General features: G+C 41.7%; 1 protein-coding gene across 7 annotated transcripts in view; it reads right to left on the reverse strand.

The window, feature by feature from the left end:
- DIP2C (disco interacting protein 2 homolog C) overlaps window positions 1–25010 on the reverse strand; it is a 474517-nt gene extending 449507 nt beyond the window's left edge. For 4 of the 7 annotated variants that reach the window (XM_039524928.1, XM_039524926.1, XM_039524923.1 and 1 more), the window contains exon 1: window positions 24468–25009. In XM_039524928.1, coding sequence (XP_039380862.1) covers window positions 24468–24552 — 85 coding nt within the window. In that variant the 5' untranslated portion in view covers window positions 24553–25009. Of the gene's footprint in view, window positions 1–24467 lie in introns of all 7 variants that reach the window. The other 3 variants (XM_039524924.1, XM_039524922.1, XM_039524929.1) reach the window with 2 other exon arrangements.
- Between the last annotated feature and the right edge of the window lie 2460 nt (window positions 25011–27470).

A 27470-nucleotide genomic window follows, 5' to 3' on the forward strand; every position in this document is an offset into this window, starting at 1 on the left:
ATTACTCCTATTTTGAAGTCTTTGCATTGGTTCCCTGTCAAATCATGCATTGACTTCAAAGCTATGTCCCTGTCTGCCAAACTGATCTTCTCTCTCATTATGTTCCCAACCAATTATTGGGATCTGAACTTGCTCCAGTTTTTAAAATGGTTCAAGAGGAGCCAGAGCATTTTGTAACTATATGCCACTGCTACTGCAACTGGAAAGGCCTGTTCGGTGTCACTATACAGAGCAAGGCTAAATATGTATATTTTAACCACAGACAAAGACTGTTCCGACATGCAGATAATTTTATCATGTTAATTGTACAGTGCTGCAAGACACTGCTGTAAAGAATGTAATATAAAATATAAGCTACTGTTACCAAATTTAATTCAACTGTTATGACTACATTGAAACACATACATCATAAGACTAAAAGGTATTTGTAAAAAAAATGTAATAATTTTCTCGACAAAGGCACGGGTGAGTCATTACAGCAAAGGGCTAGTCAGTATAGAATACAACAAACCAGACATAAATAAAATTGGTTTCAATGATAGAGCCATATATTTCTGCTGAAGCAGAGAATGAGTATCAAGAAATCCAAGTACTGTGGTAGGCCTTTTAAACCAAAACAATGATAATGATCTGTCCCTTGTCCCACTTGACCTGAGCTGTTATTTTAGGAATGGGAAGCATGGTGGGGAGGGAAGGCATATATCTAATCCACAAAGCTCAGAAGGAATCTGTGAGTCACAGAATGTGGGGACATAGGGATGCCTATCTCTGAAAGAGCTGCTTCTTCAGATAACATTCCCATAAGTGGGAAGATTTGCTCATTCAAAGATTTGAGGGAGGTAGGATTGGGTTTTGGGAGGAGGGGTTGGGAGGTATTCTGGATGCACAGCCCTTTTAATCTCCAAATACTACACACAGAGACATACACACACACACACACACACACGGGTACTCTGGGTTTGGGGGCCACATGATTTAAAAATAAGAGTATTTCCTTTACGAATAAGGAAAATAAATAGTTGTTTCAACAGAAGTTTGCACGAGTTAACTCTCACCTTCTCAAATGTGTCATGTTTAACTAAGCTATTAATATTTCTATATGGCAGTGGCTCTCAACCTTTCCAGACTACTGTACCCCTTTCAGGAGTCTGATTTGTCTTGCGTACCCCAACTTTCACCTCACTGAAAAACTACTTGCTTACAAAATCAGACATAAAAATACAAAAGTGTCACAACACACTATTACTGAAAAATTGCTTAGTTTCTCATTTTTACCATATAATTATAAAATAAATCAATTTGAATATAAGTATTGTTCTTACATTTCAGTATATAGTATATAGCGTAGGGCTGTCAAGCGATTAAAGAAATTAATCATGATTAATCATGCTGTTAAACAACAATAGAAACCATTTACTTTAAATATTTTGGACGTTTACTACATTTTCAAACATATTAATTTCAATTACAACACAGAATACAAAGTGTACAGTGCTCACTATTTATTACTACAAAATTCTGCACTGTAAAAAAAAACAAAAAAAAATATTTTTCGATTTACCTCATACAAGTACTGTAGTTCAATCTCTTTACCATGAAAGCTGAACTTATAAATGTAGAATTTTTCCAAAATAACTACATTCAAAAATAAAACAATGTAAAACTTTAGAGACTACAAGTCCACTCAGTCCTATTTCTTGGTCAGCCAATCTCTCAGACAAACAAGGCTGGTTACAATTTGCAGAAGATAATGCTGCCTGCTTCTTGTTTACAATGTCACCTGAAAGTGAGAACAGGCGTACACATGGCACTGTTGCAGCTGGCATTGCAAGATATTTATGTGCCACATGTGCTAAAGATTCATATGTCCCTTCATGTTTCAACCACCATTCCAGAAGACACGCTTCCATGCTGATGATGGGTTCTGTTTGATAACAATCCAAAGCATAGCGGACCGACGCATGTTCATTTTCATCATCTGAGTCAGATGCCACCAGCAGAAGGTTCATTTTCTTTTTTGGTGGTTTGGGTTCTGTAGTTTCTGCATCAGAGTGTTGCTCTTTTAAGACTTCTGAAAGCATGCTCCACACCTCGTCTCTCAGATTTTGGAGAGCACTTCAGATTCTTAAACCTTGGTGTGACGTTGTGTGTGACACTGCACCCCATAAGGCTTCATGGAAATATGCTTATGAATGTATATGTGATATAACTGAAATATGTTTTATGCTACATATGCCATGTAACATATCTATGTAAAGGTTATGATCTACTGAATATATTCATCCTATTTGTATGCATGTGTCGTTGTATTCAAAGTTATGAATATTGGCTGTGTACTTGCTTGATTTCTAAGTAGCCTTAGTAAAGCATTTGGCCAGCTTCTTGAGAAAGTAATGTACAAATTAAGTGCCCAATCAAGAAACACTAAAAGGACAATGAATCTTGGAAGGCTCCAATCCCCATAAGAAGTCTACCTGAGGACGTTCAGGGTAAACAATGGCTGCTGCCTGTAAAAACTGAGCCATGCATGGACATGTGACTTGCCCATGTGACTCCAAAACTCCATCTTGGAGCTGGACTTTGCATAGGAGAGAGGAGGGGTCTCCACCCACAAGAGAAAGTCTATTTAAACCCCTCAGAGATCCCTCCATTTTGTCTTCAGCTGGCTGATAGCCTCTCCACCCCCAAGGATACCTGAAAAAAACTGGAACAAAGGACAGTAACTACAGGGGGTGTGAGTGATTGCTGGATCCTGACTAGAAGAAGACTAGTCTGTAAAGGAAGCTTATTGGAACATCTCTGAGGGTGAGGTTTTATCTGTATTCAATTTTATTACTGTATTAGGCTTAGATTTGCGTGTTTTATTTGATTTTACTTGGTAATTCACTTTGTTCTGTCTGTTACTACTTGGAACCACTTAAATCCTACCTTCTGTATTTAATAAAATCATTTTTTACTTATTAATTAACCCAGAGTATGTATTAATACCTGGGGGGGGGGGACAAACAGCTGTGCATATCTCTCTATCAGTGTTATAGAGGGTGAACAATTTATGAGTTTACTCTGTATAAGCTTTACCCTGTATAAGCTTTATACAGTGTAAAACAGATTTATTGGGGGTTTGGACCCCATTGGGAGTCAGGCAGCTGAGTGTTAAAGACAGGAACACTTCTTAAGTTGCTTTCAGCTAAGTTTGCAGCTTTGGGACATGTGGTTCAGACCCTGGGTCTGTGTTGGAGCAGACTGGCATGTCTGGCTCAGCAAGACAGGGTGCTGGAGACCCAAGCTGGCAGGGAAAGCAGGGGCAGAAGTAGTCTTGGCACATAAGTTGGCAGCCCCAAGGGTGATATCTGTGATCCAACCCATCACACTTGGGTCGAGTGCTGTAGCTATTTTTAGAAATCTCACATTGGTACCTTCTTTGCGTTTTGTCAAATCTGCTGTGAAAGTGTTCTTAAAATGAACATGTGCTAGGTCATCATAAGAGACTGCTATAAGATAAAATATATGCAGAATGCAGGTAAAACAGAGCAGGAAACATATAATTCTCCCCCTAAGGAGTTCAGTCACAAATTTAATTAAGGCTTTTTTTTTTTTTTAAACAAGCATCATCAACATGGAAGCACGTACTCTGGAATGATGGCCAAAGCATGGAAGGGGCATACGAATGTTTAGCATATCTACAATGTAAATACTTTGCCACGCCGGCTACTTTCAGATGACATTGTAAATAAGAAGCAGGCAGCAGTATCTCCCATCAATGTAAACAAACTTGTTTGTCTTAGCAATTTGCTGACCAAGGAGTAGGACTTAGTGGACTTGTAGGCTCTAAAGTTTTACACAGTTTTGTTTTTGAGTGAAGTTATGTAACCAAAAAAAAATAATCTGCATTTGTAAGTTACACTTCGACGATAAAGAAGTTGCACTTCAGTACTTGTATGAAGTGAATTGAAAAATACTATTTCTTTTGTTTACCATTTTTACAGTGAATATATTTGTAATAAAAAATAATATAAAGTGAGCACTGTGCATTTTGTATTCTGTGTTGTAATTGAAATATATACATTTGAAAATGTAGAAAAACATCCAAAAATATTTAATAAATTTCAATTGGCATTCTATTGTTACAAGTGCAATTAATCACAATTCATTTTTTTAAACGCGATTCATTTTTTGAGTTAACTGCGATTAATTGACAGCCCTAATATAGAGAAGTATCAACAAATCATTGTCTGTATGAACTTTTAGTTTATACTGGCTTTGCTAGTGCTTTTTATGTAACCTGTCATAAAACTAGGCAAATATCTAGATGAACTGATGTATCCCCTGGAAGACCTCTGCCTACCCCCAGGGGTATGTGTAGTATATACAGACAAATATATATATATATGTATGAGGTGTTGTCTGTATGTTCTATGGTGATTGAAAAGTCCTCTCAACTGAGGGCCTTTCTATAATCAGTACTGAATGGTTACTCTCCCACCATCAACAAAAATTACTGCTAGATAAATAGAGGGACCAGTGTTTGTTTTAAAAATAATTCTCAAGTATCACACCGGGACTACAGATTTAGAAATTAATGTTTAATGCTATCTGAAAGCTAGGATTCCAATCTTTCTAGTGTGTGCAGCATTCATTTCTAGTCTTCACAGCTTGCGAAAATCAGACCTTAAAAATCAAATCATGTCCTTCTCATACTGCTTGTGATCCTGCTACTTTAACATTTCAGTTCTGACATGATTTTTTCAGCCACCATATTGAGGACTGCTAGAGTTGGTTTATACCATAAAAAGATTTTTGGTGATACAAAATATTAATCTCTAATTCCAGCAATTCATAAAACACCAGGGGATAAAATAGCATCATCAGAACATAGGTGGAAAATGTACAAAATGATAACCACAAGTATGTGATCTTACAGTCAGCTATCTAAACAGGCTAAAAACACTATGGAGCACCACCAGTACAAAAGCTTTCAGGACCCATAGTCTTTCCAACCAGTGATCAGAAAGAAAGAGTTTTGATCCTTTGATTAACACTGGCTTCTCTTATTAACCAAGCAATGAAAATACCAAAGATGTGGCTCTCGTTTCCAGGAGACTAATTTGTTTCCACTATCTGCAACACTTATTTCCACTATCTGACTTAATCTTAACTAGTGAAATCAGTGGGAGTTAAGCACATGCTTAAATGCTTTGCTGAATCAGAGCCATAGTCTACATACCCTTCATTTGCTAAAGCTGTGCCCAGTTGCTCTCCTGTTTGAATAGTCAGGAGAGCATCTGGATATAGAAGCTCTGTGACCAGATTGAAAGATGTTACCTGTACCCTAAAATACAATCTAGCTACTCTGGACTTCCCTCCTTACAGAAGCAATCCAAGGCCTGGAGAGTCGAGAAACAAGTAGCAGGAGCTAAACGTTCAACAGAGGATCAAAGTGATATAACAATGCTCATGACAGGGGATCCTATTGTGGGTGGTTCAACTATACCAAAAGTGTTTGATGACAGCTTCCTGTTTATTGAGAATGATTCATTATTGCTTTAATGGCCCAAAATAGTGAAAAGGTATGGGATACTGAAGTGCATGATTATAGCTGGGCACAAATCTCAATACCTATTTGAACAAAAGTAATAAAAGAGCTCATCAAAATTCAAGACATTTTCCATACCTGAAATTACCTTTTATGTCTAATCAATCAAATAAATTGATTTTAAACAACATTCAGTACTACTTACCCACTTGCTGCAGTTAGAATGGCTGGAAATATTTTTCCTAAAATATAAACTGACCCAATACTTCTCTGACACCAGTGTAATTGAGATATAACTCAACTGAAGTTGGTGAAGTTGAACCAGTGTAAGTGACAGGATTATCAGGCTTGTAGCATTCAAATCACCATCAGTAATTCTCACCCACCAACTCAGAACATATCATTCATGCAAGATGTAAATTTGCAATCACTGCCAAGTTTTATATACAAAATCAATAGCTATTATTTTAAGAAAAACAGTTTTAAAATGCAAACATCTGCTTGAATGCATATATTGTATGTATATTATTCTATTATATATTTTGCTAGTTATTACTGTACATGGCATAATTTAAAGCCAAATTTTAAATTCCAGTACTGCAAGAGATCTGAGACAGGGACCAAATGACTGCAGTGTTATATCCATGATAAGACACTAGACGTGTCATAGAAGTGAATTTTTACCTCTCACTATTCCTTCTAAAGATCTGAAGTGACACATTGTTTTTAGTGCATCACCTCCACCCAGGATTTTCCCAGCTAAATATTAGTTTGTTTGTTTGTTGTTTAGGGAGTGTAGCGAGGCGATGGGATACCCCACAGCCCCGCTGAGGGGTGAACGTCCCCTAACGCACGCGTGGGCGGAGTCACTGGGTCCTGCACCCGCCCCTCATAGGTCACGGCACAGACCCGGAAGTATAAAAGCGCACCGGCAGAGCTCAGTTGAGAGCCAGGCGCCGCAGAGACCAGACGTCTGCGGTCGAGCTCCCTCGGGGGAGACAGCAGAAGGCAGCGGCCGGGCTGCGGTCGCACCGGGCCGGCCGAGCCTACCCCACCCCAGCTACCCCGGGGACTGGCCGAGCCTACCATCCGCTACTTACCAGAGGAACCGATGGTGTTTGAGACCGCCAGTGATGCTACCACGACTCAGGTACCCTACGAGGGGGAGTGTGGAAGTAGCCCGGGGGCAGCCGACCCCAGTCTGGCTGCAACACTACCAGAGCCTATGTCAGTGTGTTGCGGCCAGGATCCCCACTGACAGCAGCGAATTTCTGCTGCTGTCAGGGCCCCAGGCTGGGACGCAGTGGAGTGGGAGGGCCTGCGTCCCCCCTGCCACCTACTCCCTGGGTGGCAGACTCCCCCTTTTCCCTGGCCGGGAGAGGCTAGGACCTCCTGATGTTGAACTACTGACTCAGCTCCTGCCTAAAGGCCTGAGCCTTTGACTATTTGTTTGCTGCCCCGCCCTGACCAGGGCCCGGGCCGATATTGAACTAGTGTCTCAGCCCCTCTGAAAGGCCTGAGTCCCTAACCACTTGCTTGCTGCCCGCACTGACCTAGAGCCGGGGCTGCTATTTAACTGCTGACTCAGCCCCTGCCTAAGGGCCTGAGTCTCTGACTGTTTGTTTGCTGCCCCGCCCTGATCCAGGGCCTGGGCCGCCATCTGACTATTGACTCAGCCCCGCTCCAAGGGCCTGAGCCCCCTAGCCGAGTGTGCGTTGTTCCCCACAACTGCAGAGCCATAGGCCTGCGAACTAGAGCGAGGCGGTGGTGTTGGTGTCCGTAGGCCTAAGTAAACCAAAGTTGTGACTTTAGGCCTGAGTGAGCCAAAGCAACTCCATCTTGTGAACTTCAACCAACCTAAATGTTAACAGCCTAAAAGCAAAATGTGTAACTGTCAGCTGTCTTAGCCTGCAGCTGCAGGACAGTTTGAAACAGCAAAAAGCGGCGGGGAGGAGGGGGAGGAAAATCTGCATGCGTCTGTACTGTGAAGGCCATAGATAAATATGTGAATGAGAACAGGTCTAACAAGCTACATTATAGTGTTAAGTGTAACTGTTGCAAGGGGGAGGGAGAAAGGGGGAAAAACAAGGGGGGTATAAATGCTGGGACCCTGCATGCGGGTGTGCAGGATTTGAGAATGCTTTTTCTCCCTGGCACCTTTTTTGAGCTCAAATAAATTTGGTTTGCTTCTCTACCCTGGTGTGTTAATTAGTGCGACGCACACCAGCAACGAACCCCCAACTGTTGCTGTCCTTGGGCCCTCTGGGCCGGCAACAGTGGGATACCCCACAGCCCCGCTGAGGGACAAACCACAGCCAAGCCGCATTACAGGAAAGAAGGGAAATATAGGGAAACATGGCTAAGAACACCACTTTGAATGAAAAAGAATATAATCTTGTAATACACACATAGGACTCAATCCAAAAGTGATGTGTACAGAGTTCAGTGGTGCGAGTTACATGTCAGTAAGTGGGTATGAGTCTTAGCCCCATACTGCAAAGTGAAAGGCTAGTGCAGACTCCTGAACTTGCATGGAGCCCCACTGTGTATCTACTTTCAGGATCAGTAAGTCTAAGGTGACAATATACACATATGGAGGAGGAAAAAAGTAGTAGTTTACACCAATTACACTTCATGTAGCCTCACCTCTGAATCTGGATCAAAGTGTCTAGGAGTACATATACGATATAAGTAAAGGAGCTATAGTTAAGGCCAGTTCCTCCACTGGCATTGATCCATTGAAGCCATTGGAACTATGATGTTTATGCCAGCTGATCTGGCCCTTAGATTTTTTACAAATATACGAAACACCTCAATATTCTGGAGCTGGTTTGTATTACTGCAATATTATGCAAAATGCGGAGGGAATCTTTACACAGAACTCAGTGCAGCAATTCAGCCACATGAATATAGTCCTACTAAAAGCAAATGGTATCTTTCTCAAGCATTAGGTTATTATGCAGATAAGGCACAGCTTTGGATTTAGAATACTTCGACTGACAAATGATCTTGTTTTTCTTCACTCTGATAACTGTGGTCTAGGACAGGATGAATTTGAGCATTTTTCACTGCTTATATAACAGGTGCATTCATAAATATGCAAAGATGATCTGAAGATATGGTTTATAATCCGTGCTTTATGCTTGAACAATTCAAATAGCTTTCATCATGTAGAAAGCATTAACTGCTCTTTGCAAGATGTTCCTTTTTTAATTATAGGCTACAAATGGCATATTTTTGGAGTGGTCTTCAGACCAAACACAAAAATGCTAGATGGAATCCTGATCCACAGAGCTATATTTTTAAATAAAGTATATTAAGCTCTTTATTTCCAAGGGGCAGATTCCCGTCCTGTGCACATATTAAGTAGCATCTTACTCCACAACACATTGACATCAAGTATAGGAGTAAGTACTATTCAATATGAGTAAAGATACCAGATTTTGGCCCAAGTGTGCATGATACATCTTTAGCCTGAAGATAAGTGTCAATAACAACAAAAGACAGGCAGCAAGTATGATTATCGGAACATTTGCACTTCAGCAGGTTTATATAATACTCCAATTTCATGTAGTTGGTTGCTCAAAAGCATGAACTTCTGTTAAGTCTTCTTAAGCATAGAAGACTTCAGTCTCCAAGGTATCAGTCTGGCACCTTTCACAATCACTCTATGCATGAAAAAAGAAGACCACAATGATAGCTACAGTCTAGCAAAAGGGGAATAAACCCGAATAATCTCCTCCTTTGTCTTACACGGCAGTTTGTTGATCAAGAGAACTGATGGGAAGGCAGACAACACAGGAATCTCATTCATGAGACCAAAAAATGTATCTGTGAAGGATGCCTCTCTTGCTTCCGGTATATGTTATTACAAACAGTAATGATATGTCAGCCTATAATTATCCAGTAATCCTTTAGAATGGATCCCCTCTGATCAGCGACCATACTGAAAACAACTAGGTGAAGCAATAAAAGCAAGAGAACCACCTGTTCATCTCTACCTCGGTTTTCCACCAGAGGCTACTTTCTCTCTGCCAAATGGCAGACCTCAAAAGCAGTCAGGCAAATCTCAGTCCATGTATTTCCTTTTAGAGAATGGCAGGAGTGCCACAGGGCTTTTCTGACCTCTATTCATCTTGAGCAGACTGATATCAAATTATTTTTATTAAGCATTCCCTATGAGTTTCCCTAGTACATTTAAGGTTCCAAAAACAATCCCATTCCTACAAAACAGGATTATATTATTAATTATTATTATTATTATTACTTGCATTGCATTTGCACTTCGGAACCCGTCATGAGTCTGAACCCTATTGTGTTTTTTCTAATTGTTTTCCCACTATGAGTAGATTTTAGCTCTTGTTCCACCTCAGTAGAGATTTGAAAATGTAAAATATTACATTAGCATCAAAAATTACTGACACACATCGGGAAGAGAGGAGACTACTGTAGTACCTGTATAATGTTTCTAGTCATACTTGGTTTAAGAGGAAGTGCATCAAACACTGGGAGTAAAATCCTGAGCATTACTGAACTCAATGGGAGTTTTGCCATTTATTTCTGTACTCCCAGGATGAGATTCTGCTTGCAGAGGGACAGCCAGGGGAACATCTCTTGGCAAAACACTAGTAAACCTCACTGTTTTATGGCTTCCCTCCATGTATTTAAACCACTGAGAAGCTTCTTATTTCATCCTTTGTCTTCTAATCACTTGACTTCATGCTTCAAATTGTTCCTTTGGGGGAGGGAAGTGGAGGGGATGGCAATACTGAAATTCTTGCCCAGGTGAACTAAGGGCTATGCAAGTGTTTGGGAACTTTTGCATTTGATTCCTATAGCCCTGCAGAACTCTCCCAAGAAGAACTCTGAGCATTTCTGGTGATGGAGTTTTAAAGCAGCTATTTATACAACACCTATCAGTCGAGGATCCCAAATCAGTATTGAAACATTAAATGTTCACACCTGCCCTGTGAGGTAGGTATTATTATACCCATTTGGGCAACTGAGACTTAAAGTCAAGGCTATTCAGTTATAGAGCTAGGAACAGAATCCACAAGTTCTGCTCCCCATACTCCTACTCTAAAAAGCAGACCATATTGAATATTCCTTATCCTTTCCAGTAACTACATTCCATATCACACAGGAAGGGGACAGTTAAGGTTAATCTACCTCCCAGTAAAGCAGATGAGGAGACTAGCACTGGACAGAAAAAAGGCCACTTTTCTCTGCTAGCTTCTGTTATAAAGGAGGAACAAATTGAGCACCGTGTGGTATACTTTCAGGAGAAAGCTGTTAGGGAGCAAGTTAGTGAACAGAGGGTGTTTCTTTGATCTAAAATTTCTAGCTACCTTTTTAGGATCTGGCACTTCAAAGCTGGAATATAGGGAAGCTTTCCTTTGATAGTGGTGTGCTCTCTTTTGGGTTAAGAAATCTCTTTCCCCCTCCCTGCCCCCGTCCCTTTCAATCACCAGAATCCAACCAACTTGCTCAAGCTCACTTCATCCCCTGTGGACTGGAGCCCAGTACTACTATATGCCTGACCAAAGTGAAAGGGGTGTAGCAGACCCACCAAATCATAACCGTGGCTCTCCTAAGGCTACAACATGGTTGAGTAGAAAAGGGAGACTCCATGTTAGGCAAGTTGACATTTCTTAACTCTCTGACTGTAAATGAAAAATTGCATTTTCTCCCTGTGTGTATGGACCTCTATGCTGCTTAGAAGGAATGGACTGTTCTCCAGTTGTACTCTCTCCTCCCCAGGTAGTTGTCTCAGGTCATCTGGGAGGCCGGGGGGGGGGGGGGGGGAAAGACCCATGGGACAAGTTGTCTCCTACTCAGGGTAAGCAGCTGCATCAGAGCAAATACATAGCACCCACGGAACCCATGATAGCAGGCTGAAGAGAAATATGCTACCAGTATATTTCCTACCCTTCACTCGTTGTCAGAAAGCAGAAGAACAAACATGAGCTGTTGAGACTGTCTAGTGAGGCAAAAGAAAAGACATCGGAGCAAGAAAAAGCAGTTCTGAGCAGTGCCAAAAGTCTTTTGATGAGAACTGGTTGTGCTGCTGCTTTCAGCATGAAGTAGGAAAGAGCCACTCACCAGTTCCAAATTAGTATACGGAGAATGTAGAAATACAGGATGCATTATAGCCACGTATGCTGACACAGTTAAAAACCAAATTCAAAACTCCAAGTGGAAGGGAAAAAAGCAAAATCCATATATATATTCGGTTAACCAGAAAAAACAAACATTGTGATTTAAATGGAACCAAAGCAAACACACCAAAGTGTGTACTTGCCCCCTTGTGCCAAGATATTTCAGCACACTACATAACACACTCTGATCTTACCTCCCATCTATATCCAGGCACAATGGGGCATATTAAGGATGGATTTTCAACCTTAGAATTGGGTTCTTTCACTGGGTTATTTAAAATAATAATTTCCATTTAAAAAGTGGGCTATTGACCCACACATATGGAGCTTTTAAAATCCACATTATTAACCTGATACTTACAGGCTATATAGTAGTCATAAGAACATAAGAATAGCCATTCTGGGTCAGACCAAAGGTCCATCTAGCCCAATATCCTGTCTTCCGACAGAGGCTACTGCCAGGTGCCCCAGAGGGAATTAGTAGAACAGGTAATCATCAAGTGATCCATCCCCTGTCACCCATTCCCAGCTTCTGGCAAACAGAGGCTAGGGACACCATCCCTGCCCATCCTGGCTAATAGTCACTGATGGACCTGTCCTTCACGAATTTATCTAGTTCTTTTTTTGAACTAGTCATTACAATATATAGCAGGGATTGTCAACCTTTGGCACATGGCCCATCAGGGAAATCCGCTGGCGGGCCGGGACAGTTTGTTTACCTGCTGTGTCCGCAGGTTCAGCCAATCGCAGCTCCCACTGGCTGCAGTTCACTGTTCCAAGCCAATAGGAGCTGCGGGAAGCAGCAGCCAGCGCATCCATCAGCCCACACCACTTCCCGCAGCCCCCATTGGCCTGGAATGGCAAACTGTGGCCAGTCGGAGCTGCGATAGGCCGAACCTGCGGCCGATGCAGATAAACGAACCGTCCGGCCCAGCCTGCCACCAGATTTCCCTGATAGGCCACATGCCAAAGGTTGCCGATCCCTGATCTATAAGGCAAGTACGTACTAAGGGTGTATTTGAAATCCATATTATTGACCCAACTGTACTTAATATCCTGTCAACCTGAAAAGTGTATAGATATTTATGGTGCGGATACAGATTTGGAAGAAAAAAAAAGTTATTGCATATAGGCATTTATAAACTATCAAGAACCAGTAAAACCTTAAGAACTCAGCTGTAATACCAGCTTTTAAAATTACCAAGAGGGAATGGATATGAACTATACCACTCATAACACTCGATAAAAAAAAAATTAAATGTCACCTAACTAACCCCAAACCCGCAAATTTGAGGGGCAGCAGGTTCATTTTAAAAAGATACTTCGATAATTTAAAAATATATGAAGGTTTGTGTCTTTTCAAATTTTAAAACAGACTCCCATCTTGTGCAATATGGAGGGGAAGGGAACATCTCAAGTTACTTTTGTGCTGGGACTTTTATTCATATATTCATAGATTTTAAGGCCAGAAGAACCCATTATGACCATATGGTCTGACCTTCTGGATAAAACAGGTCATAGAATTTCACCAAGTGATTCCCGCATCAAGCCCATTACTTCTGGTTGAGCTACAGTGTATCTGTTAGGAAGACATCAAGTCTTGATTTGCAGATTTCAAGTGACGGAGAATCCATCACGTCCCTAGGTATGTTGCTTCAATGGTTAATTAATTACCCTATTAAAAATGTGTTCCTTATTTCTAATCTGAATATGTCTAGCTTCAGCTTCCAGCAACTAGCTCTTGTTATGCCTTTGCCTACTAGATAAATGAGCCCTCTCCTATCAGAAATCTTTCCCCCAAGTAGCGACTCTTAGTACATAAAGTCACCTCTTAACCTTTTCTTTGTTAAGCTAAATAGATTGAGCTTCTTTGGTTTCTCATTGTGGGTATGTCTATATAGCCATTAAACCCCCACAGCTGTCCCAGGTCAGCTGACTTGGGCTCCTGGGACAGACTGTTGGGCTGTAAAACTGCTAAGGAGCAGTTTGGGGACTCCGGCACCCCCATCTTTTATTTCAGCACAGACGTACCCTGTAAGGCAGGTTTTCCAGGCCTTTCTTTATTCTTGTAGCTCTTTTCTGAATCATTTTCAATTTGCCAAAATCCTTCTTAAAGTGTGGACATCAGAATTGGACACCGTACCAGTAACGCTCTCACTAAGGTTGTATAAAGTGATCATAACACCTCCCTATTTCTTCTCAGTATTCCCTTGATTATACATCCAAAGACTGCATTTGATCTCTTGGTCACATAACACAGGCAGTCAGTGTTAAGCTGGTTATCCACCGTGACCCCAAACTTCTTTTCTGAGTAAAGGCTTTCCAAAATACCAGTGCAGCTTCCAATTAAATCAGACATACAACACTTGAACCCAGGACTTCTGACAACCATAGTAAGGGTCTTACTCTCAAACTACTGCACCACTTTTATGCAAAATTGGAGAGAATTTCGTGGTGCAGATATTACACACAGACACCAACTCTTGAGGCTTGTAGTTGACACACACAGAGAACTTCATAGACTAGAGAGTATCAAACATATTATCAGTAGAAACATACGTTCCAATACAATTTTATACCACAATAAAATGAGAGAATTACATTTGTGCTAACCACTTTTGTTGCTGCTCCTCACACTAAACCAACCTACTCTATTATAACACTGAGCCAATTAAAAATGTTGCCAATCTGTTATTTTATCACTTAGCACTAAGATTCACTCCAACAGCCCAGCAAACAGCCCAGAAAAATATATTTTTCTGCCTCCAAGGAAATAAAGCTAACCCCTAGATTTTTACACTCAAAAAAAGGTGTGTGCATTTTGCAATGGTTTGTTTATATCTTCAGTCTATTTAATCATGTTGTATAGAATAAGGAGCTACTCCTGCCTCCTTAGAAATCAATGGAAGTTTTGCCACTGATGTCAATGGTAGCAAGATAGAGCCCTAAGTCTCTGCATTTTGCCATTTCACTAGATAAGTGCTGTTTGTTCATCCTCAGGCATCTGTTAAAAGACAGCTATAACAGCATTTGAATTGCAATTTTCATTTTAAAATTCTTTAGCAAAATGGAACTGCTCACATGTCACCACAGTGCAGTCTGGTTTTATTTGTGCAGACACTTCATCAAAATATTAGCTATTTATCTGAATCACATTCCACTCAGTAAGGGGAAAAGAGAGCGTATAAGATCCCGATTTTCCTCGGATTTGCTTGCAATGACGACAGTGTGGTAGTCTAGCTTGAAGACAGCAGTGGGAGAATGAAACATCAGCGTATCAAGAAAATAATGAGCAATAGCCATGAAAATTGTTGATCCATGCACAATATTTTTAAGTGAAATCTGAACTGTGAATCGAGGTGTTTCATAAACTCATGGCCAGAAAAAGGTGTTAAACTATTAATTATTTGCTGTGATTTCAAGGTCTAAAACTACGAACTGAAAAATTACTTATGTAAGTGCAGTTAGAAAATAGACAGTTATGAAAAAGCTGTAACAATTATATGATTTTTTAATCTTTTCAAAAACATTAAGTGAATTTGTGCTAATACACATACCAGATTTATATTCCTCAAGACCAATTTCTTCCATTTGGTCACTAAACAGGTAGAAAATAGACAAGAGAAGTGAAAACTTCCTCACATCATCCTGACAATGTACTGCACCTTTAACCTAAAAGGGCCAGTTCTGGCAATGAAAAGATAGTTCAGCTGCTATGTGCATTCAGTCTGGGGCTTTCTGCAGAGATTGCTAAATAAAAAGATCCTAGCAACAAAGTTGTTTTCTGTGATGTGGACATCTGCGCACTAGGAACAAGGCTGTCAATTTACTTCACACGGGTCATAAAGCCAACCAAAAACTTTCAACCTCTGCCAGTCTAGGCAGCCTTTGAGCCAGTGATCTAGAAGTAAAACACAGTGTTCCATTACCAACACGTTGACATTTCCAGTGGAGCTGGCTGAAAACTTTCTGAATTCAAATTCTTTCAGCCAAAGAAAGGGGACACATTTTTCACAAAAAAATTTCCTTTTAATATAAGAAACTGGATGGAGCTGTTAATATTTTTAGTTTTGATTTACATACATAGTCAAAATATGTTTGAAAAAAGAAATGTCTGATGTCATCATTAACTTAGATTAGGTATAATATGCTGTCTGACTCCAGATAGCAAGTCACAAGGCATATACACCTCGACCCCGATATAACGCTGTCCTCTGGAGCCAAAAAAATCTTACTGAGTTATAGGTGAAACCGCGTTATATCAAACTTGCTTTGATCCACCGGAGCAAACAGCTCCACCACCCTGAAGCTCTGCTTTACCGTGTTATATCTGAATTCCTGTTATATTGGGTTGCATTATATTGGTGTAGAGGTGTATATTGCAACAGGACCAGAGAGCCTCATATTACAATTTTATTTATGGTTTCAGAACAACCAATATTTTAATTTTCCCTTCTTTCCCTCCTTAGCTACTGCCCTACCTATTCTGTCATACAAATATCTGCATTCCTGGCCCCACAAGCCCCAAGAGTAGACTCATGCTTGATACTGCTTTCTAGAAATGAAACATCATGTAGTCTATCATCTCTGGGAATAGTTTCTGGACTTTTCAGCTAACCCTTGATTATTAGCGCTAGTAACATACAACAACTCTTCACAATGGCTCTTCCTTTTCATATTAGAATCACCCAGGTAGTCAGCTTTCTTGATGGCTTTACTCAAATTGCCCAAGGTATGATGATTTAAAAAAAAAAAAAAAAAAAAGGAGGTCCCTGTGAGCAGTTAAGACATAGGGCCTAATTTTCAAATGTAACTGTAAATTTCGGTGCCCAGTTCCTCACCTGGATACTTACTGCTGATCAGTGTATCCAGATTTAGACATCAATGTATGAAAGTTATTGTAACTATATTATTGTATATACGTGATCTAAGTGTTGACCAAGCCAAGCAACTCAAGTATTGCTTCTTAGATGGCCCAGTTCTCTCACTGCCCTTGCAAGAAGGAGGTGCAGGAGTGCCATCTCCATGGCACACTCCTCCTATCCCCCCTTGCATCCTGCTATAACTCCACCAGGCTTAGGGGAAGAGAAAGAAGATTAGGAATCAAGAACTGGCCATGTTTCAGCACCATTCTCTGCAAACCTCCCCAACTAAAATTCTCCCATTTGTACTTAGAACTGCATTAACTCCTTCTGGGTCTCCTCTACAGCTGCTACTCGGGAGACTCCAGTTCAAAGCAACATAGATCCTCTTAATGTTGTGGCCTTCCAAACACCTCTTGCCTCAGGGAAAAATTTGCAGGGAATTCCTCAAGATGAGTGCCCCTCTGCGCTTTACTGCAGCAGAGGATAATGTGCCCCCATATATTTCATAGTTCTTTAAGGATGTACTTAGTAGTGGTACTGAAAACTTGATCAGGCAATTAAAAGCTCTAGTTAACATTACTGTAAAACTCCTTTGACTGAGTTGCACAACCCTAAAATAAGCAATTCTCTAATTTGCATCACCAAGTCAAGTGGTATTATGTGAAATCAAGACTCAGATTTTTAGCATATACTTATTTTAATAACATAAGGAGACAAAAATAAACACTGCACAGGACAGCAGGGGACTGGAAATGCACCAATCTCAGCCTCATGAGTTGAGGAAAGAAAGGAAACATTATAAGAGTGACCTTTCTAGACAATTACAGAACACTGTTAATGAGCTCTGGACAGTGGGCCACATCCCATCCTCAGCTAGATGACTGGGGACACCAAAACTGGTCCTTAGGAAGGGGGGCAGAGTGGGATCATCAGGACTTCAGCACAGACACAAGCTCACCCACAGAGGAGGTGGGAAATACACATGCAAAATTTCACAAGGATTAAGAGTTTATGTCAAATCTGCTATGTACTGTGGTGAATTCTTATACAGCAGTGAGTCATCTTGTCTGACAGTTGTTGAAGAATTAATGCAGTAATTTAAAAAAAATGTCCTGCTTGATGCTTTATACAAATATCCTCTTATAAAACTTATTAAGTCAGTGGATTTTAAGTACAGAAGAGATACAGTACATTTAGGATTCTCTGGCTAGTCTACACTACAAGTGTGCCGCTGTAGTGCAGACACTTCCTACAACCACAGAAAGGGTTTTTCCATTGATGTAGATAATCCACTTCTCCCAGAGGTGGTAGCCAGGTCAGCAGAAGAATTCTTCCATCAACCCAGCTGTGCACTACATTGGGGTTAGGTCAACCAAACTACAGCACTCAGGATGTGAAACTTCACAACCCTGAGAAATGTAGCTAACTCAATCTAATTTGTATGTGTAGACCAGGCCTGCCTCCCTCTCCCCCCTTTGGAGAGACACTTATCTTTCTACTGCTCTCCATTCCCATTATACCTGTGTTTTATATAGAATGAGATCTTTTTAATAATCATTTTTCTGAAGAAAATGAAAGGGAAGTTTAATCTGTGCTTCTCTTTATATGAAGGAGTAAATGGAGTTACCAAGATAAAGACTGTTTGAATCTAAATGTGACAGTGCACTCCAAAATATGGAAGAATATTTTTAGATGTGGGCTAGACTATCTTCTTATAGCATAAAGGTATCACATAGAATAACAATATACATGAAGTTGTATAGTTTGGCAACGGAAAGTAATATTTCCCTTGGACTTTTACCTGCTGGACTGTGCAGTAGAACCAGAGATAGGCAACATGTAGTGTCAGGAAGGCCAGGCCCTCACTCCATTTATTCTTGTTATAAATAAATTGCTTGCTGGCTGCTTTACCAACAAAACTGATGCCCCTGAAGCAATTTTCACACGTCCTTGAGAAGAGAAGCAATGGTGTCTTCTGGCCATGGCTACACTTGCAAATTTGCAGCGCTGCAGCAGGGTGTGAAAACACACCCTGTCCAGCGCTGCAAATTGCGGCGCTGCAAAGCGCCAGTGTGGTAACACAGTATTGATAATCTGAATGATCTATCAAGTGTAACGCTTTGCCGTAACCGTTGCTCAATAGCAACCTCAAATAACGGTATATTTACAGCATACTTTCAGGAGAGCAGCTTTGGGGAAATCCTCAGAATATGCATAGTATGTTTTACAAGACATTAAAATGCATTTCAAATGAATGAGTAGCCAAGGCACGCTAGTGCCATTAGGAAATCCTTGTGATGTATCAACATCCATTAAAGGTCTTGAGTTCAGATATCAGAGCAAAGCCAAATAACTACAAATGTAACAAATTAAAGCTCTGATTCCCTTGCTTTAAATGAGAGCATTAACTCATGAGCAAATCTGGCTGCATTTATAAAACAATCAGCGCTCTCGCTCTCAAACCAGGGCACTGTCCAGCACAACTGATGACAAGAGCTTCACCCTAAAGGAAAAAAAGTTTCTTTAGAGCCCACTGGACAGGCTGGTTGTACCCATTTGCTAGAGTACCATCTGTTGAAGAATGAATTAAAGCAAAAGCATTACCATGTCCCCAAATTCATACAGATATGGTAGTTATTCAGGTTTCCACAGTCTTAACCCTGCTATGCTGGTCCAGGGTCAGCTGGCTAACATCACGCGTGAGTACTAACTATAGGAACTAAAGTTCCCTGGCCCCAACTCGATGAGTATATCCAGACGTGCAGGTTTGCTGCTTTTAGTTTCCATGGTAGACCCTGCCAGCTACATCTCCCTTCTGAAAGCACTTGTATTTTTGCTGACTGTATTATTCTAGTAGTGTATGAGGCCCTTGCTTTCCTATCCTGAAGGAAACTGCATAGTAACAGACACAAAAAGAAGAGATGGGGGTGGAGCGCACAGAGCCCTAGAACCAACAAATTAATTTGCAACCTGGGCCAAACAGCAACACAATAAATCCAAACATTAATGCACATAATGGGGCCAATGGACATAACTAAAACTGAGGGCCAAATTAATTAGCTGAATGTGTGTCCAGACCCTCTGCTGACATTTTATGAAAAATATTCTTTTGGGAAAGGTTCACACACAAAAAACTCTATGCCTCATATTCTTAAAATGAAGGAGGAAAGAAACTAACATATACAGCATATAGTGAGAATAATTTCTGAACAGGATGCATTTCACATTTTCCATATGGCATCTGTGGTTCCTTAAGTGTTTCTACAAGGTTATCGGACACTTGGATAAAATAATGGAAGAAATGTAAAGCATCTTTTCCCAATTAATTTAGAATCAGAAAGTAATGTAAAGGGCAATGTAATCTTGTGTACCCTTAAATTAAGCCAAAAAAAGAAAAGTATTTCTACAGCAAATCTTTCCAATTGGTAGGAGCTTTTAAAAATGGATGAGTCTTTTAATTTTGATATTTTCTAATGCAAAGACATTTACAAAATGCTTTTATTACTATTACATCAGATGTTCAGTTAGTAGAAAATAAGATGATTCATCTAATTCCATCCAGTAAAAAATTATACAGGGTTAGAAAACTAAAGGCTCATAAAATTGCAAACAGGCTTAAAGAACTACCCTGTGAAGTGAGATGCTGATTGCATCAGCCCAGAAGAGCTACAGTTCGTCAGCTATGCAAGCACCAGTACAGACAGTGGAAACCACTACAGAGCTGCAGAGCAAGCAGGTCATCTGCCAGTATACATGCACACACTCATACAAACGCCAAACATGTTAGAGAATATTGCACTGGATGATAGAAGACCCACTACTTACCTAAAACACTTTCACAAACTATTGCTTGGCAGTTCTGTATTTTCAGAGATACATTGTAACATTTCTCCCTGCTCTACCATTAAGGGAAAACTTAATGTTAAAGTATATACTAATGCCTTAAACTGAACATAAAATGACACCTCAACACTTAACATGAAAGTGGACTTTACTCCTCAGGTGATGAATTTACAGTACACACATACATATTTCACCATCTCACATGGATTTAGACTGCAGACATACACTATAAGATTTTTGCAGGTTTTTGCTTAGGTTCTTGAGACTCTGGCCACACCAACTTTTAAATCATATTAAGAAAAGTAACATGATCTGAAAATGGTTAACTGAATTTACACCCATGCTACGTTTTAAAACCCTTTAACTATTGTATTTTTTTTTTAAAAATAATCATTTTCAGACTTCACCAGAGGTAAGCCTGTCACCAGTGGAAACGTAGACAAGGATTGCTGCAGAAGTTTGGTCAGCCTTCCCTGACAATCACAACACGAGCCCTACCAATCCAACACTTTCAGAATGTACATCTCCTCCTCACAAAGCAATGCAAGTCAGCCTCAAGATTTGGACAAAAATCATAGAACACTACCTAACCTTGTCCCATACACTTCACATCAGACCCTAACTGGTGATGGGGCAGGTCATGTGGTTACCTGGCAGGTAGTGTGGTTACCCTGACCACTGAATTCAATGAGATTTTGAATGAAGTCAGGCACTACCCAGCTTGAGCAAGATCAGAATCACTTTGTAAGTGAAAATATATTGCTGCCCCCCAACACCACCACCCCCCCAAAAAAAGCTGAAAGACACTGAGGTTGTAAGAGCCATATAATGTCGTGTGTGTCTGTGACACAGCACTGCTCTCCCAGTCCCAGTGAGACTACTAATACATATGAAGTTCCACACATGCATAAATACTTGCAGGATTGAGCCCATCATTTGTACAAGCTGAATACAACACCTGAAGTATTTAGCTCTAGAATAAGAAACCACAATCGGTCAGTCAATGGCTCACTCCTTTCCAAAATGCAGCAACTTTCATCTGGAAGTTGCCCAAAAGCCTCTGGTGCCCACAAGTGTGTTTTGCACTATGGGACAGATGCACCAGGAGTCCCAGAATGCACTGGTACAACTTACACTTATAAGACACACAGCTCGTGGATGTGCCAACACCATGTTGCTGAAGAGAGACACTAAAACATATAAGCATAAGCAATGCAATAAATCATTTCACACACTCAACATCTCTACAACAGTTTAATTCCGTTAGCCCTCATTCAGGAAAGCCTTTAAGCAAATGCTTTAAGTTAAGCTCATCTCTAAGTCCCATTAACTTTCATAGGGCTTAAGAACATGCATAACTTTCTGCAAGTGCTTAAGTGCTATCCTGAATCTGTTTGCTCTCCCGAGTTTCCTGAAACTGGGCCGTAATACACAGACACACTAGCATATCATAACTGCAACACATACCAAGACCCTGATCCTCCAAACATACGATGCATATGCTTAACTTTACTATTGTGAGCAGTGCAATTGATTTCAATGGAACTGTTCAAAGTAGCAAAATGAAGTACCCACAAATGTTTGTGGGATCAGGGCCTAGCAATGCCAAAAAGAACTGTGCTAGCACGCTAAGCACATTACCAATCTTTGATATCTACAACTTCAGCTTCTAAAATTAGTGATCCTATTGTAGGTAGAGATACATCTACCGTGGGAGATTATGGGCATAGGCCAAAAATTTCAAATGTCCATGCCTAAAGTTAACAAATGAGTGGCTTAATTTTCAGAGGTGCTGAGCACCTGCAATCACCATTAAATTCATTTCATTTAGACTGCTCATCTAAGTGAAGTCACTTCAGTGGTGCTCGGTCTCCTCCCACTAAAAAAAATTAAACCATTCATGTATTTAGAGTTCCAAAATACAGGTGCTGTGTTTTGAAGATACTGGCCATACTGCCCACTAGGAGTTGGGTGCAGTGGCACAAAGAAAGAGATATTGTTAGTGGGCTACGTTAACACCTGCTGGAACTCCAATGAAGTAAATAATTACACCAGGGATGAAGCTGAACTAATGTGTGTACAAATGTCTAATTGCTAACCATATCCTACTTCCTCAATACATTACTGGATTATGCTGTGTTCTTTACCATAGAAAAATATCATTCATGGGGAAGCTATATTCAGATTGATTATAGCATGCTGAAAATACAGTCTATATTAAATTTGTTTTCATTACTATGCTGTTGATCTATAGATCGTACTGTATACGAACTCAACAGCATCTCTACTTGCAGCCAGAATGCTGGGTATCAGGCACACTCTGGTATAAACAGTCAGCTTTTCCTGTCCCTATTAGCACAGATAAGGGCCAATCAATGCACAGTAGGTTGCAATAAGACAATCTCGCTGTTTAGCCTCCTTTATTTCAAGATTTCAGGGCACTGAAAAAATGCTACAAGACTCAGAGCAACGCACAGAGCCACAAGCAATCCCAGTAGCTCATTCTCCTCTTCACCCTGAAAGCGTTAAAAGGAAAATACAATGTCAACATCAGCTCCTCCCTGCTGTGGAAATTGGCGTGAGTGCATCTTACTTTCTGGCAACAAGCCCTTCTAAAACCGTTACAAAAAATGAAGTTCGATATATCGAGCTATTCCAACGACCAATTTGGGACATGCTGGGTTATTTTTTCCCCCTTCTGTTAAGCGTCATTCTAACAGCCTTTCAGAGGTGGATGAACGTTAATTGTCTTTGATAAGAGAGAGGGACCAACCAACCGTCAGCAGCATTTTACTCCTGGACACAGCAAACTCTAGCGTTATGATATCGAAATAGTCCCACTCTCTTCCCCAGAGAGGAATATATTAGATACACATTATGGATTTAGTGTGACATTTGAACACATGAACTCGTTAGTAGCCAACCAATAAGTAACCCTGATACAAAATAATCATTCGGTACATCTCGTCACTTAACCCAAGCTGACACACATCAAAATGTGAAGCGAGAGACACGCTGGGTGGAGGGTTTAGTCTCTTCAGCTTATCCTCCAAATCAGAGGAACAATAATAATATGAGAATTACACTGACATCTTTCCCATCCAGGGAATCCGTGGAGCATCCAAATAGACCAACCCGGAGAATGATCCCAAGCTCGCAATTAAACAGAAAAGTCGTTTAAACATTTTAATGTAAAATTTTTGTTTCCCCTAAGGAAATAATTGACCTGTTTTTTAAATAAACCTTCCTAAATAATATTATTTTGGTGCAACAGATTTAAATGTTGACTCAGCTGCATGGACTTTACACAAGTCCCTGGATATATTCAAATAGGTTTTGTAACAAAGTATATAGCAGATTTTTGTAATACTGCATTTTCTTGGCAGGACAGGAATCCCTGCAAGCCCAGCCCTTAAGATTTTTCCATCTTCCGTAATAAAACATGCAACACTGGAGCAGCAAATCCTGCTGCCAAAGCCCCCTCTTCCATCTCCACCAGCACTGTGGCAGGAGAGGCAGCGAGGAGGAGGAGGAATTTACAGTCAGAAAAAAAATTACAGAGCCTCAGAAAAAGGTAGTGGGGGGGAAGGGGCAGGAAAAAAGACACAACAGGCGCCATCAGGAATTAGTGAGAAAACAAAAGCAACCACAGGAAAAAAATTAAATAAACCAGTTTCCCGAGAAACTGAAAATGAAGCAAATTCCTCATCAAGAGTCACAAGGAGAAAGAGGAAAAATCAACCCAATGTTCTATGGGATTTTTCCCCCCATTCCTCAGGCTGTGTCACATACCAGGAGAAACTGACATTCACAGGAAACAATTGTACCATGCAAAATACACACAGGAGATGAGGACACAAAGCTGGGACGAGAGGTTACACACTGCAGTAGAGACAATCAACCTTCCAGTGAACCCCCCCCCCCCCATTGAAGTGTCACCCCCACCTCCCCAGTTCTCCACCTAGCCTACTGCTTGCCGCTGCAGACAGCCCCGGGGCTGGGTCCCCTTGGGTCTCCCGGCGGGCGAGGCTGGGGTGGAAATTACGGGGACGATCACAAATCATTTACCTTCCGATAATTCCAGCTCCAGCTCAGCCAGCCTGGCTCTCACCTCCAGAGGCAGGGACATGCTCTCAAGGCTGCGGTCCGCCATACTCGAGCCAAGGAGATTTTCTCTCCCCTCCTCTCTCTCTCTTCTCTTTGTTTGCAACAGAAAAGGGGGGAACGTGGGGGGCTTGCGGTGGATGCCAGAGTCCTCGCGCGGTCTCAGCGGTGCATACAGGGGGGAGGCGGACGGGGAGTCCGCGCGCAGGGATGGGGTGGAGGGAATGCAGAGATTTCTCCTTTCCTCCTCCTCCTCCCTCGCCGCTTCCTTCAGGGGAGCCCCGCCATGGCCGCCGCCGCCTGCAGCTTGCAGCTCCTGGGCACCGCGGCTCGCTCTAGCCCGGCCCCCGCCCGGTGCAGCCCGCGGGGTGACTCCTGCACAGCGCGCCCGGGCTCCGCGCGATCCGGCTCGGGCTCCGGCGAGCGCTCGAGACGGCTGCTGCGGGTGGAACTGCGGCGCGGCTGCCGCGGCCAGCGAGAGCGGCTGTCACGCCCACGTGACCCGCCGGGTGCAGCGCCCCCCGCAGGCCCCTAGGGGGCGCTCGAGCTCCCGGGCAGCCCTCCGCAGGGCGGGATGGAACGCTCCCGGGAGCGCCGCTGGCGCGCGGCGACGGGCGAGCGCGGGCGGACTGGCGGCTGCTGGGTTCTGCCTCGCCGCTGCGAGCTGGGTGACGCCGTGCGCTGGGGGGCGCCGCTCCGCCGGGCTTGTGACTGCGCTGTCATGGGTGGGGGGTCGCCAGCAACGCCGTCTTGCCCCGGTGCCCTTCGGTACCGTGCCACGCTTGGCAGCCTTTGGGGGCTTGCTCCAAAAGTCCCGCCGGTTTGGTTCGGTTTTCCGCAGCATGTTGTGGCATCGACATTTATTGCTCTACGTTTCTGTCTGCGTGACAGTTATGTTCAGTATATTGCATCTGATGGTTATTTATGTGCTAATGGTGTGTGCTTGGCGCTGTACAAATATAGTGCCCTCACCAGCCAGCTCTTATGTAGAAATTTGCTGCTCAAGGTTAGGACATCGGGTCTTGTTCTTGTATGTCATTCACAACTCCCTTTCTTTTTAGCCTCAGTGACCTTTTTATGTCTAAACATTATTACAATATGAATTAAACAAGCTAAACAAATTATTTTACATAATTTCTGGAAGGGTAACGAGGTATAATAAACATGGAGTTGTTCCAGAATAGCTATTCTGGAATATCCCTGAATAACTATTTTTGGACATTCTTATTCCAGAGAAAGAGTGGTACCTTCATCCAAACTAATTTTCAAGTGTGGACAAGTCCTAATACTTACCTCTTTTATAATGCTCTTTAACTTCAAACTGCTTTATAAAATAGTGAGTTAGTCTTCACACTGTGAGCTAAGTATTGTCATCCCATTTTAAGGGAGTGAGGAACACTAAGTCTCATGTCCACAGAGGGAATCAATGTGTTGCAGTAAGATCTCTTTTCCATGTTACCTGTGAGAAGATCATGTGCTTTAGAACCTGGGTAGCAGGGACAGAATGTTGAACCTAGAGGGTCTCTTGATTATTTGGAATGACGATGTGTAAGGAGGAGTGGTTGATACGCTGGAGGGTAGGGATAGGATACAGAGAGACCTAGACAAAATAGAGGACTGGGCCAAAAGAAACCTGACGAGGTTCAACAAGGACAAATGCAGAGTCCTGCACTTAGGATGGAAGAATCCCATTCACTGTTACAGACTAGGGACTGAATGGCTAGGCAGCAGTTCTGCAGAAAAGGACCTAGGGGTTACAGTGGACGAGAAGCTGGATACGAGTCAACAGTGTGCCCTTGTTGCCAAGAAGGCTAACAGCATTTTGGGCTGTATAAGTAGGGGCATTGCCAGCAGATCGAGGGATGTGATCATTCCCCTCTATTCGACATTGGTAAGGCCTCATCTGGAGTACTGTGTCCAGTTTTGGGCCCCACACTACAAGGAGGATGTGGAAAAATTGGAAAAAGTCCAGCGGAGGGCAACAAAAATTATGAGGGGGCTGGAGCACATAACTTATGAGGAGAGGCTGAGGGAACTGGGATTGTTTAGTCTGCAGAAGAGAAGAATGAGGGGGGATTTGATAGCTGCTTTCAACTACCTGAAAGGGAGTTCCAAAGAGGATGGATCTAAACTGTTCTCAGTGGTAGCAGATGACAGAACAAGGAGTAATGGTCTCAAGTTGCAGTGGGGAAAGTTTAAGTTGGATATTAGGAAAAACTTTTTCACTTAGAGAGTGGTGAAGCACTGGAATGGGTTACTTAGGGAGGTGGTGGAATCTCCTTCCTTAGTGGTTTTTAAGGTCAGGCTTGACAAAGCCCTGGCTGGGATGATTTAGTTGGGAATTGGTCCTGCTTTGAGCAGGGGGTTGGACTAGATGACCTCCTGAGGTCCCTTCCAACCCTGATATTCTATAATTCTATGACCTAGCAGATGGCAACACTGCACACAGGTGCCAAGAAATTTACCCAAATTCAGCATCAGAGATAGAAAAAATATTCAGATGTCCTGAATTCCTTTTTTTCTCTAACAACTTTCAGCATATTCTAATATGTTCATTTTGAACTACATTCTCCACAACCAAGAAATAAACAAACAGTGAGTACACTTTCATGAAAGCGCGTGTGTGTGTGTGTGTGTGTGTATACACACATATATTCCATTGGTTGGGGATGGACCTAACCGCAATTCTGTTCTTGTTTTGTTCAGGTTATAGTGTGTCCATGCTTATCCCTCACAAATCATGACTTTCATTTACTGAGTCTAGGGAAGCTGAAAGGAGGGATACTATATGTAGACACTGTTAAAAATGGTTATTATAAGGATGACAGTTAACGATAAAAATATAAAGATATAGTACAAGGCAGTGCCTTTCTTCATCACTCCATATTCATTAAACTGGGGGTTTCCAAACTTTTCCCCCTGAGGCCCACATATGCAGCTGCAATAGGCTCTGTAGCCCACTATTAA

The sequence above is a fragment of the Mauremys reevesii genome, linkage group 2 (genome assembly GCF_016161935.1).
Source record: "Mauremys reevesii isolate NIE-2019 linkage group 2, ASM1616193v1, whole genome shotgun sequence".
NCBI classification, from domain to species: domain Eukaryota; kingdom Metazoa; phylum Chordata; order Testudines; family Geoemydidae; genus Mauremys; species Mauremys reevesii.